At 34.8% G+C, this 11923-nt stretch overlaps 1 protein-coding gene across 3 annotated transcripts in view; it reads left to right on the top strand.

The window, feature by feature from the left end:
• The window catches only part of Vps13a (vacuolar protein sorting 13 homolog A), a 168703-nt gene that overhangs the window by 30659 nt on the left and 126121 nt on the right, over positions 1–11923 (top strand). For all 3 annotated transcript variants that reach the window (XM_021151796.1, XM_021151798.2, XM_021151797.1), the window contains exons 8-17: positions 982–1041; positions 1203–1283; positions 1553–1610; positions 5063–5190; positions 5374–5480; positions 6175–6346; positions 8063–8125; positions 8596–8725; positions 10057–10151; positions 10419–10561. In XM_021151796.1, the coding sequence (XP_021007455.1) occupies positions 982–1041; positions 1203–1283; positions 1553–1610; positions 5063–5190; positions 5374–5480; positions 6175–6346; positions 8063–8125; positions 8596–8725; positions 10057–10151; positions 10419–10561 (1037 nt within the window). The remainder of the gene's footprint in view (positions 1–981; positions 1042–1202; positions 1284–1552; positions 1611–5062; positions 5191–5373; positions 5481–6174; positions 6347–8062; positions 8126–8595; positions 8726–10056; positions 10152–10418; positions 10562–11923) is intronic.

Raw genomic sequence — 11923 nt, 5'->3', positions numbered from 1 at the left:
TAATACCAAAGATCTAGCAATCAGTTCTTCACAGAGCAGCGGGCCCATCTCTAATACCAAAGATCTAGCAATCAGTTCTTCACAGAGCAGCGGGCAAGGTGTTAGCCAACACTCTGGAAGCTGAAGCAGCAGCATGAGCTCAAGGCCAGCTGGGCTCCATAACTGAACCCTGTTCTGAAAGAAAAAAATCATATACAAATAAAGATTTGATTACTGTATCTCCCATTTCTTATTTCTAAAACTTTTAATTGTTTTGGTTTGAACCTGGGGCCTTCTGCAGCATTCCTTGATAAAGATTCTTCAGGCACCTGGCCCTGTCTTCAGTGACTGATTATTTTGAGTTTAAAATCTGGAGTCTTGTCTTTAGTGTGTATAAAATCTTTGAAATCTGACCCTAAGTAACATTTGGATTTTTACTTTTCCTTCCTGTGTTTATTCTCCGACCATATCTTGGGCATCTTTAAAAATATGAACAAAAACAAAAAGAAAAACAAAACAAAGCCAATCAATTTAAAACAAAGAAATAAAACCAAAACAAACAAGCTAACAGAACCTACTCTATTGTCTTGCCTTACAATAAGTAGTATATGGTATATATATGTATATATGGTATATATAGCCTATGGTGATTATAAAGCTTTTGAAAGGAGTTCTTTGAACAAGTGTTAGGTTAGTCATCATATCTTCATATCTGGCATGCCTTTGAGCTTGATTTGATTCTTTTTTTTTTTTTTTTTTTTGCCATGTTTTGTCTGTTGTATATTGGGCCTCCAAAATTACCTGTTTGAAATTGCTCATTTCTGTTTGTATTTGACCAGTGAGTTCTTTGAAAGCAAAGGGTTAGTGTGAGTGGTCTGATAATACTATTGTTGACTAAATGATAGATAACTTTTCAAAGGCATTTTCATGGGAAATTGATCTTAGGGTATGATAATGATCTGCTTATTATATATAATGTTCTTTTTTCACACTCCTCTTCAGACAACTGACCAAAACTGGATCCCATGTTTACATGATAATACTGAAAAGCTAGTCCGGAAGGTAAAATCAATTCTATCCTATGGACTTGATAAAAGGGAATTTTAGACAAATGATGATTTGTGTGTGTAAACATGTGAATTAGGTCTATTTACATTACTTCTGAGCATAGCAAAACTTAAAAATTCTTTTAAAAAAGTAACAGACAACCTTTTTATTTTCAGCTAATCCGCTTAGATAATCTCTTTGCTTACTGGAATGTGAACTCTGAGCTGTTTTATCTGAATGATTATGATGAATCGCTGGTAAGTAGATAGATATTTATGTGCATATTTGTTGTATTATATTTTGTATAATGCTTAACTCCTACCAATCCTAGATCTAGTATTGCTTCTAAACAAAATCCAGTAGGAGTTTTAGAAACATAATTAACTGGAGCATTCTTTCATAATAGTTAATAATACATTTTGAATTATTTTTCAGTTGCTTTTAAATACTCATGTAGATAATAGAAATTTGTAGGATAAAGGTATATTTGCATAAATATAAATAACAACTATTTGTCTTTTACTAGAAAGCCTTGAAAAATGGTATTGTGAATGAAAATATTGTTCCAGAAGGTTATGATTTTGGTAAGTTATTAGATAAAATAAAAATATAATTAGAAAAATTAGTAAAACTATTATGTTAATATTGCTGATATACTGGGTTATTTTATATTAAATTTTCTAGTTCAATATATATACATTCAGTATATATATATATGTATATATATGCATACTTTTCACCTTATTAAAATCAAAATATAATCTTTTTAACATATTTTATTGGAATTTTTAGTTATATTTCAAAACTAGGAGAAAACATCTAACTCACAGAATGTTAATGAATTGTGTTAAACCTTAATTACTATTCAATATTGATTATAGTGATGTTTATTAAGACATTTCAGAATCCTAAGTACAGTTTAATAGCTAGGTAGTATAGCTGTAGTGGTGTTATAATCTTTTTGTTTATAAAGTATCCAAATATATATATGTTTTTGAGACAAACTCTCATTCAGTAGCCCAGGCTTGCATCAAACTTATACCAGTCTATCTGCCTTACCTAAAGGCTATAATTAAAGATATATCTCACTTAAAAATGTACTTCTTTTATTGTTATTTTAAGTGAGCATATATAACCCTCTGGCCCCCACTTGGTGTAGCACTGGCCATATGGTACTCACTGTATAGTTTAGGGTGATAACAAATGCACAGAGAAGATAGATCCTCCTGCCTCAGCCTTCCAAGTGCTGGGATTAAAGGCATGTGTCTCTGTGTCTGGCCTGTGTATTACTTTTATAATGATAAGATAATTACTAAAATATAGAGGAAAAAATTATTTTAAAATATTTCTTAGCTTTGCAGATATTCAATGTTAACTGTTCATGCTTAACTTAGTTCTTGAATTTTCTTCCTGATATTGTAAGGCATAGAAAGTCATTCTTCAGAGTGTTGTTGGCCTCCGTGAAAGTTTCCTTTATGTATTGCTATGGTTTTTTTTTATAATCTTTTCATAATTTCCTTAGCTGTCACTTCTGCGAACTCTGGCAGGTTTTGTTATTGCTGCCTTTGTCTTTTGTTTTCAGTTCTGGAGATTGATTGTTACTGAGCTATATACCTGGTTCCTTTGACAGAATCTTATTCTCAGTATTTTAAAATTAGTTTTGTTCCTATTTCCTTCTCAGAGGAAATAAGAAGTCAGATAACTATTACATGTTTGTGATTCTCAGATACATTTAGATTTGACTAATCTGTGGATTAGTCAGAGCTAATTGAAGAAAGAAAATAATAACTGTAAATGGAGATTTGGATAATAGAATCAGATGGTGGAAAGTAGAAAGAATGCTACAGGAATGATGTAGGAATGACAGACAAAAGGAATGGATCCTAAATCTGAGGAACCCTGTGTTCTAAAGAAGACCATCTATCCATGAACATTGTCGAGGGTCAGAATGTTTCTGTACTACTCCGTTAGCAAAACTGGGCGGAAATTGACCTCTGTAACTAGTGAGGCCTCATGGAACTGTATGTTCTGGCTGTGCTCAATGTAGGACTGTCTTAGCACGTTCCTGGCTACTGTTAGCTGCTGTGTAGTGCAGAAGGCTGATACTGAGGAAGTCCTTTGTGCAGTAGGAACCTGACACTGGGGAAGCCATCTTCTATCAGAGTTAGGTGTAGTGAACCTTCCTCTGTAGAAGTCTGTTAAATGAACATGCTGGGACCTGACAGTATAACTCCTGTTGATTCTCTTAACATAGCATTATGCCAGCTGGTAAAGGAAAAAAATACTAAAATGCTAATGGCCTAAAACTATTTTTCCTTTTTTTTTAATAAGCATTGAAAAGTGAATTTGATGTTCATAAGTTGATAGCTGCATACTCATCTCTCTTGCCTTCTACCTACTCTCCTTTCCTTTCTCCTAGTTATTGGGATAAATATAGGCTTTTATATATTGAGCTAGGAATAATTCAGTAGAACCTGAACTTTTAATGATAAAGAGATTTGGGAAGGTTTCTTGATTGATGTGGAAGAAGGGGTTGGTATCTGTTGCATAAGTGGGAGTGGATTTTTAGGGACAGGACGTAATCAGTTCATCTTGTAAGACAGTTTAGTTGTAAGAGAAGAATCTGTGCATTGACTAAATAAGGATGGAGTAGGAGTTCATGGAGTTTCTCTTCAGAGTATGCATGCAAGCATGCTAAAACCATCTTAGCATTGAAGGCATCTGAAGAGAGAAGAGGCTACAAAATGATGGTCTGCATCTGCATCTTTTTGAAGTATGGTTCAGATTAGTAGCATTATCATCACTTGGAAGCTTATTAGAAGTGTACATTTCTTTTTATGTATACTTATACAAAGTTTATTTAGAAAAAAAAATAAATAGCCCATTTACGATTAGCTCCCCAATGGAGGAGCTGGAGAAAGTGCCCAAGGAGCTGAAGGGAACTGCAACCCTATAGGTGGAACAACAATATGAACTAACCAGTACCCCCGGAGCTTGTGTCTCTAGCTGCATATGTAGCAGAAGCTGGCCTAGTTGGCCTTCATTGGGAAGTGAGGCCCCTTGGTCTTGCAAACTTTATATGCCCCAGTACAGGGGAATGCCAGGGCCAAGAAGTGGGCGTGGGTGGATAGGGGAGCAGGGCAGGAGGAGGGTATAGGGGACTTTCAGGTTAGCCTTTGAAATGTAAATGAAGAAAATATCTAATAAAAATTTGAAAAAAAAGTGAGAAAAAAAATCTATTAAAATTTTTACCATCAACAAAATTGAAAAATTAAGCAGATATGTTTGAACTGCTAATAACTAATGTTTACATTAATTATACTAACTAACATAATTATACCAGTGTATAATTGCAAGGTATACATGTCAAAATAGTACATGGATCACATTAATATGTGTAACTTTTGTGTTTGTGTCTATTAAAATAAGGAAGAAATAAAATGAGCTTTAATTTCAGCAGGGTAAGATTGGAACTGAGAATATAAGTCAAAGGTGAAGGGTGGAAGAGAGGCGGCAAATCAATGGTGCATAGATTTGTAGTGTTCAAGTATGGATTTGTATTCACACAGCATATTTATGTTTACTGTATAAAAGATGTGCTGGGGTGATCAGAACAACTATGTAATGTTGTTATATACAACTTAGACTATGATTCAGTATTGGGCCGTGTGTAGATCACACTTTTGCTGCCCTCCTGCGTACACTTGTTACTGTTGGTGCTGTCATTTGATCTGGCTGCTAATCCTGGGCACATGTTTGCCAATTGAAAGGAATAATAGGAGTTTACACAAAGATTATCATAAAGTAGAATCAGTGATTAATACAGTCTTAAAATTTCTATTATTCTCTAGATTAAATCTAGAACTGAAATGGAATCTTCTTAACTAACTTGTGTCTAACCAAACAAAGCAGTGTGGGTACTGGGGCTGTGGAGGGGCTGTGGTAGAGGTTCAAAGATCTTTAGTGTAGATCTATTTAGTGCTTGAAGAGGTTTTAAATAGAACTCTAATTTTTTTCATTTTGTATTATTTTTCAGTTTTTCGACCTATATCAGCTAGTGCCAAACTTCAGATGAATCGACGATCAGATTTTGACTTTTCTGACCCCAAAATAAACCTGGCTGTTGATTTACATACCATAGCAATTGAGTTTAATAAACCACAGGTGATTTCCTTTGATGACATTTAGATTGACTTACTGTTTGATAAAAACAATGTTGAGATTTAAGTGTTTTCTGAAATTCATAGTTTTGTAACATGTCCTTAAAAACTTGATAATTTAATTTTCTCCTTGAGTAGCTGAACAGGAACCCGGAAAGATGTAAGAGTTGTAACTGTCTTTTCCTAGTATTTCAGTCTCATGGAGCTTCTCGAGTCAATTGACATGATGACACAAAACCAGCCGTACAGGAAGTTCAAGCCCAGTGTGCCTCTCCACCTCCACGCCAAAGAGTGGTGAGCACTTTGGTTTTTGGGAAGTTTTAGCAAACGTCCATTATTTCTAACATTTCTAATAGTTACGAATGTATCAAAGCCAGATTTACTATTTTTTTTTAAAAGCTATTCTAAGAGTTGATGCAAACTAATTGGGGGCTAGAAATAAATACAGATTTATTTGTTAATGAATTGATTCCAGAAATTCTTCAAAGTGGAATTTACAAGTAGAAATCTTAAAGTACTGTACTTTCATGTACTGTAGAAGGATCAGTCTAGCGTTCCCTCTCCAGACTTCCCTATTGACACTTTAGACCTGTGTTAGCTTGAACTTTAGTACCTGAGATGGTTCTGAGAGTCTTAGCTGTAATTTCATTTTTAAAATTTTAAAATCTTACTTTTTAAGTTATAGCTCAATTTCTAGAACTTCTAGCCCTTCTTTTAGGTAACTTTTTCTGTAATTATTGACAAATTTTCCCCTTATGCCTTAAGTTATACAGTTTTTTTTTTTAAAAAAAGCAAAATTGAATGTTTTATTTTTATGTTGTAACATATGGTAATAATCAATGGAATATTATAGATTGTTTAGATAGCATACTGTTTTTATAGTCTCCTTATTGTAGTTGTTATTCATGTTAGAGAAGACAAATTAAGTTGTTTTGGTATTGTTGATTTGGGTGTAAGTATGGGGTCTCTCTCTTTCTCTCTTAACTAGGTGGGCTTATGCTATACATAGTATTCTTGAAGTAAATGTTTGTCCCAGTTTACGGATGTGGTCGTGGGAGCATATTAGAAACCATAGATACAAAATGAAACGATACAGAGAATTTTATAAGAAAAAGTTAACAAGTAAGAAGCCATCTCCTGAAATTCTCATGTCTTTGGAGGTTAGCATTTTAAAACAATCATTGAATATTTTACTATGCATAGTTTCTCCCTAGTCTATCTGTCTGTCTTTTTTTTTTTTTTAAACATTTATTTGTGTTTCTGTGTACATGTTCACTGTGGTGCATGTCAGAGGACAACTTGGAGTCTGTTTTCCCTCCTACCATATGAGTTCAAGAGATGAAGATAGGTAGCCTGCTGAGCCTCTTCCAAGGCCCTTCTCGCAGTGTTTAGTGACTGCTGTTTTTTAATTACTTAGGCTGCTTTTTACTGACCATTCTCTGTCTCTCTCATTTGGGTATTTTTGTACTTTTACTTACTGCTTTAGTTGTGTAATAAAAGACTTGTTGAAATCTTCCAGTGAGCTTTTGAAATTTAAATTATTTTCAGGTAAAAGATTTTTGATTCATATATATCATAGTGTGATGCTTCATTTTCTATCATCTTTTGTCTCAGAAGCAATTGCTATGTCACTTTTAATCTTTTGTTGATATCCAGGAGATCTTTCTGCTCTTGTCTCGCTGTGTGTTAGTGGAGTTTCTTCTGTATGTGTAAGCCCCTTCCTAGCTATGAACTTGTGCATCCCTGCTCGGCTCCACCCACCTGTTCTCTCCCTGCACTTCTGCCTTAGTCCTTCATCCTTAAACGGGCGGGCTTCCTTCATTTTCTGCCTAAACATATAATTTGTATCTTAGTTTTGTGGCGGCAGTTATAGTTTTTATCAGCAACATGTTTAATTATCTGTCTTGAACTACATAATACTTTTGTATTACTCTTGACTTTGAGCATTAGTAAGGACCATTTTTAATCGAAGGACCCTTTTCTTTTAGACAAAGTACAGTTTGGATGGACCTGGGGGGACTAGTTTCTTGAAAGAGATGCAGTCATTCTGAGTCTAGATGAATTTCTAAGTGGAAAATTCTGCAGAATTTTAACATTTTTCTTTCAGTTTTAACATAGATGACTTTCTAAAGACAAGGAGCAATGAGGAAATCTTGGGTTGAGAGGCCTTTTAGGTGTTTTTTTTCTTTCCTTAGTTATGTCTTAACCAGAATTTGTTAAGTATACTAGATAGCACAGCTCTGTGTTATGCTATTTTGCTAGAGGAAAAGTAAGTCATAGTCGCTTGTTGTACAGGAGAAAGTGTGACCCTGAAACTTGGAAGTCATCATGGGAAGGCACAGTTGGGATAGGACTGCCTCAGTTTCTGTCCCTGTCTGTAACAACTGGGGAAGGAGAAATGTTAGAGTAGTTTAAAACAGATTCCAAGTACATGTCTGTCTACTTGATTTATCTTAATAATGCCATAAACTATGCCATTATTATAAGATGAAGGATTTACTACATTAGTTAATGGTTTTGATATCTTTACCTTTATTTGAAATTAAAACCCAGGTGAAGGACATTTTAAACAGTGCATGTATGTATCTTTTTGAATGAATTTCTATCTATTTTTGTAAAGATTGTAATGCTGTGATCATGCAGGGACGTTTTATCTGTTCATAAGTTACTCTGTTCTAATTCCCAAGCTCCTAGATGGTGTGCATCAGTGTGTGTTTATGTAAATAAGTCTTGCATCCAAGGATGTAAGAGATAACATACTGATGGTTTTCTATTTTCTGTTTCCCACTGTCTTTCCTTAGTGTAAGTAGCTTATATTCTAAAGTCGAATATGTAAAATTAATATACAGTTAACACATTTTTCCCTATATTTTCAGGAGTTGGAGAAAACTTTGGATGTTTTTAATATAACCATAGCTAGACAACAGGCAGAAGTTGAGGTAATTTCAGATTATCATTAAATTAATAAAAATAAATCAAATGTATTAATATGACAGCTAATGTAATATCATTATTATTTTGCAAAACACTGTTTTCTGGAGAGTTCAGATGTGCTTTTTGTGTGTTATATGAGAAAATGTTATATAAGTTTTTGTAGTACTTGTTAAAATAAGACAAAAATTGCTTGTAAGTTATTGGGCTTATAAAACTTCAGAGTTCATATGTAGATGCAAAGTTAATTCCACCTGCCTGCAGTTTCTGTACCTTGTTAGGCCACAGGGAGAACCATGTATTATTCCAAAGCCTTGTTTGGTAAATGTTACAGCTACTGTACTATATTGTTAGTATATACATTTATTTATGTTTTTCAACTCAAAATAAATTCATTTTGGAAATATCCTGTTTCCATTTCTTTTGATTGCTAAAGCAAGGATGCTTTCTTTTCTATTGGAAATTTTTCTTATTTTAGGTAAAGAAAGCTGGATATAAAATTTACAAAGAAGGAGTAAAAGATCCAGAAGATAATGCAGGATGGTTTGGCTGGTTGTGGACTTGGTCCGAATCAAATGCTAATCAACAACAAGATGTTAAGCCTGGAAGTACGTTCAGTTCATGTTACAGTCGTATAGCTAATCAAGTGTTGACATAAAGTGTTTCCAAAAGTTTTCAAATTAAAACAGATGTAATTATGTATTCATAATGATAAATTGTTAATTATAAAATTGCTATTATCTTAAATATATGTTTAATCAAATAGTTGAAACAACCCTCCTGATGCTGTAGAAGAGCTGAACAGTGTGTGCAGTTGGTGCAGCTCACGTAGTGGAGTAAAAGATAAACACAAACTGCACAGTGCTCTAAGCTGCTGGAAAGCTTTTTGGAAGTTACTTCTTGGGAAGATTTTTTTTCTTCCCTCTCTTTTTGGGATGTGTATGTGTACTTGCCGTGGAGTGAGCCCAGGGCCTTGCTTATTTGCTGGCATGCACTGTACCACTGAGTTGCTGCCTCAGCTCCTTAACCATTTTACATAAACAGGTTTTTGGTTTTTGCTCTGAGGTCTTTGTTTGTTGCTGAGGCTGAGCTTAATTGCCCTGTCTTTCTTTTCTTTTCTTTTCTTTTCTTTTTTTTTTTTGGTTTTTTTTCGAGACAGGGTTTCCCTGTGTAGCCCTGGCTGTCCTGGAACTCACTTTGTAGACCAGGCTGGCCTCAAACTCAGAAATCCGCCTGCCTCTGCCTCCCGAGTGCTGAGATTAAAGGCGTGCGCCACCACGCCCGGCGCTGCCCTGTCTTTCTGACTCAGACTCTGGATATCTGGGAACTGACAATGTGATTTTTACTCAAATAATGAAGATCATAGAGTGGCAGTGTTAGGGACTTAAATACATGATACATCCTGGATTTATCACTTGTTGGCAGCATGATTAAGTTAGGTGTGCTAATTCTAGTTTATCCATCTGAAAACTGAGAGAAAATTAAGATAGTCTATTTACCACTTTGTATTGATTAATGCAGTGCCAGTAAGGATTTGCTCAAAACATTGAAAAAATTATATTGCCAAAGTTTTGATTAGTAACTTCAGAATCATTTCTAAAATTGCCAACACAAATATAAGAATTACTTATAAAAGATACTATAATAACAATAAAATTTGTAGGCCAGCAAGATGTCTGAGTAGATATTGTATTTGTTTCCAAATTTGGTGATCTGAATCTGATCTTTAGGTCCCACATAGTAGGAGAGAATCAAATCCTTAAAATCATTCTCTTACCTTCACACACTCACTCTGTGGTGAACACACACACACACAACACACACTCACAAACACAAATAAGACAAAAATCTAAAATGCATTTATTCATGAAGCTAGGTAAATTATGTTTGTTTTCCATTGTCAGTATTGAGACCATACTGCCCTTATTTATGATTTTAGTTCTGGAAGAAATGTTGACACCTGAAGAAAAGTCGTTACTTTATGAAGCAATTGGTTATAGTGAAACAGCAGTTGACCCAACCTTGCCAAAAACAGTAAGATAGTTTTCTTGTTTTATATCTTTTAATGTTAGATATGCCTGCTCTAATTCTTACAGCAATTATATGTTGCTAACTTTTTGTGTGATATTTTTTGGTATTTATAAATACAGCATTTATCTTAATTTCCAAACTGGACAAAATTATTATTGTAGACGAAGGATTGCTTTTGGTTTTGAGAACACAGGAGTTACACAAATAAGATTGTTTTGTTTATGCCTCTCTCCTCATCCCCACCACTGTTTTATTCTGAATATTCTCTAGTTTGAAGCCTTGAAGTTTTTTGTGCACTTGAAAAGCATGTCTATTGTTCTAAGAGAAAATCACCAAAAGCCGGAGCTGTTAAACATTGTAGTGGAAGGACTTAGTACTTCTATTGTGCAAAGACCAGGAGCACAAGCCATAAAGTGAGTATAAATGTTATTTTCTTTATAGGTTAAGTAGCACTAATCTGAATGTGAAATTCAGAATTTTCAAATGTTTTGATTCTTGATAGGATAATTCCCCATTTGATTTGGTGTGGTGTAGAGACACAGGCACACTAAAAACATTGTGTAAAATTACCTTTAGACTATAAATGTTAGGTATGTGTAAAGTATAAATTCCATGCTTAGACCTAGGTTCAGTCTCAAAGAGATCACATCCTCTATATGGAAATATTAAAAAATTTCCCTAAAATCTGGAATTTGGTTCTAAGCATTTTACATAAATGCTTAGTCTATATCTTTTTTTTTTTTTTTTTTTTTGTCAGCCTATGTCATGAGTAGGCCCATTTTCTAGCTTGGATCACTTGACAGCTTGACACAGTGGTTCTTTGGATAACACAATTATGCCATGTGTCCTTTTTAGTGACTGGAATGTAGTCAAAGACTCGGGCTGGAAGGAGGGCCTCCTCTCCATGTCTTCATTCAGCTTATCAAGGTTTTCAACCATCTGTTGTGCTATGAGCATCCTTGGCCATGGAATATGGTTTTGGGTTTAAAAAGAAAAAGTTGCCTTGCTTTGTTGGGGCACTTAAATTTTTGAAGGGTCATTTTAACCACATGACAATTTTAATTATTGGTTAGCTTTGGAACATTTTAAATAGGATAAGGCTCCACTATGTCAGTAATAGAGTTCTCAGACTGGTCAGTAATTTTCTTTAAAAACAGAACAACAATAAGATATGGTATTGCCAGGGCCAAGAAGTGGGAGTGGGTGGGTAGGGGAGTGGGTGGGGGGAGGGTATGGGGGACTTTTGGGATAGCATTTGAAATGTAAATGAGGAAAATACCTAATAAAATATATATATATATATAAACTTAAAAAAAAAGATACGGTATTGCTGGTAAATAGTGCTCGGCTGCACCCTGAGTTTGATTCCCAGAGCCCTTGTCAAAAGCTGGGGTGGGAGGGAGCAGCCTGAAGTCCTAGAGCAGGCAGTAGACACAGGGAGATCCTTGAAGCTTAGTCCAGCCAACCCAGTTGAATTGGTGAGCCCTAGGTGCCAATAAGAGACTGTTTCAAAGAAATACCAAGGTGGATAGTGTTTCACGAACCTCTGTCTTAAAAAGTATTAGTGTAAGGCTGGAGTTCAGCTTTCAGACATCAGAGTCTTAAGTGCAGCGACTTGTGCTTCAGTGCAATCTTTGTGTGTGACTTTACTGTGCACTATGTAAGTTTTTGAAATTTTTTTTAATATTTGTTTTATTACGTATTTTCCTCAATTACATTTCCAATGCTATCCCAAAAGTCCCCCATACCCCCCCACCCCACTTCCCTACCCACCC

The sequence above is a fragment of the Mus caroli genome, chromosome 19 (assembly GCF_900094665.2).
Source record: "Mus caroli chromosome 19, CAROLI_EIJ_v1.1, whole genome shotgun sequence".
Classification (NCBI taxonomy): Eukaryota; Metazoa; Chordata; class Mammalia; order Rodentia; family Muridae; genus Mus; species Mus caroli.
The sequence above is the reverse complement of the archived record's forward strand: the minus strand, read 5'-3'. Positions and strand labels throughout refer to the sequence as shown.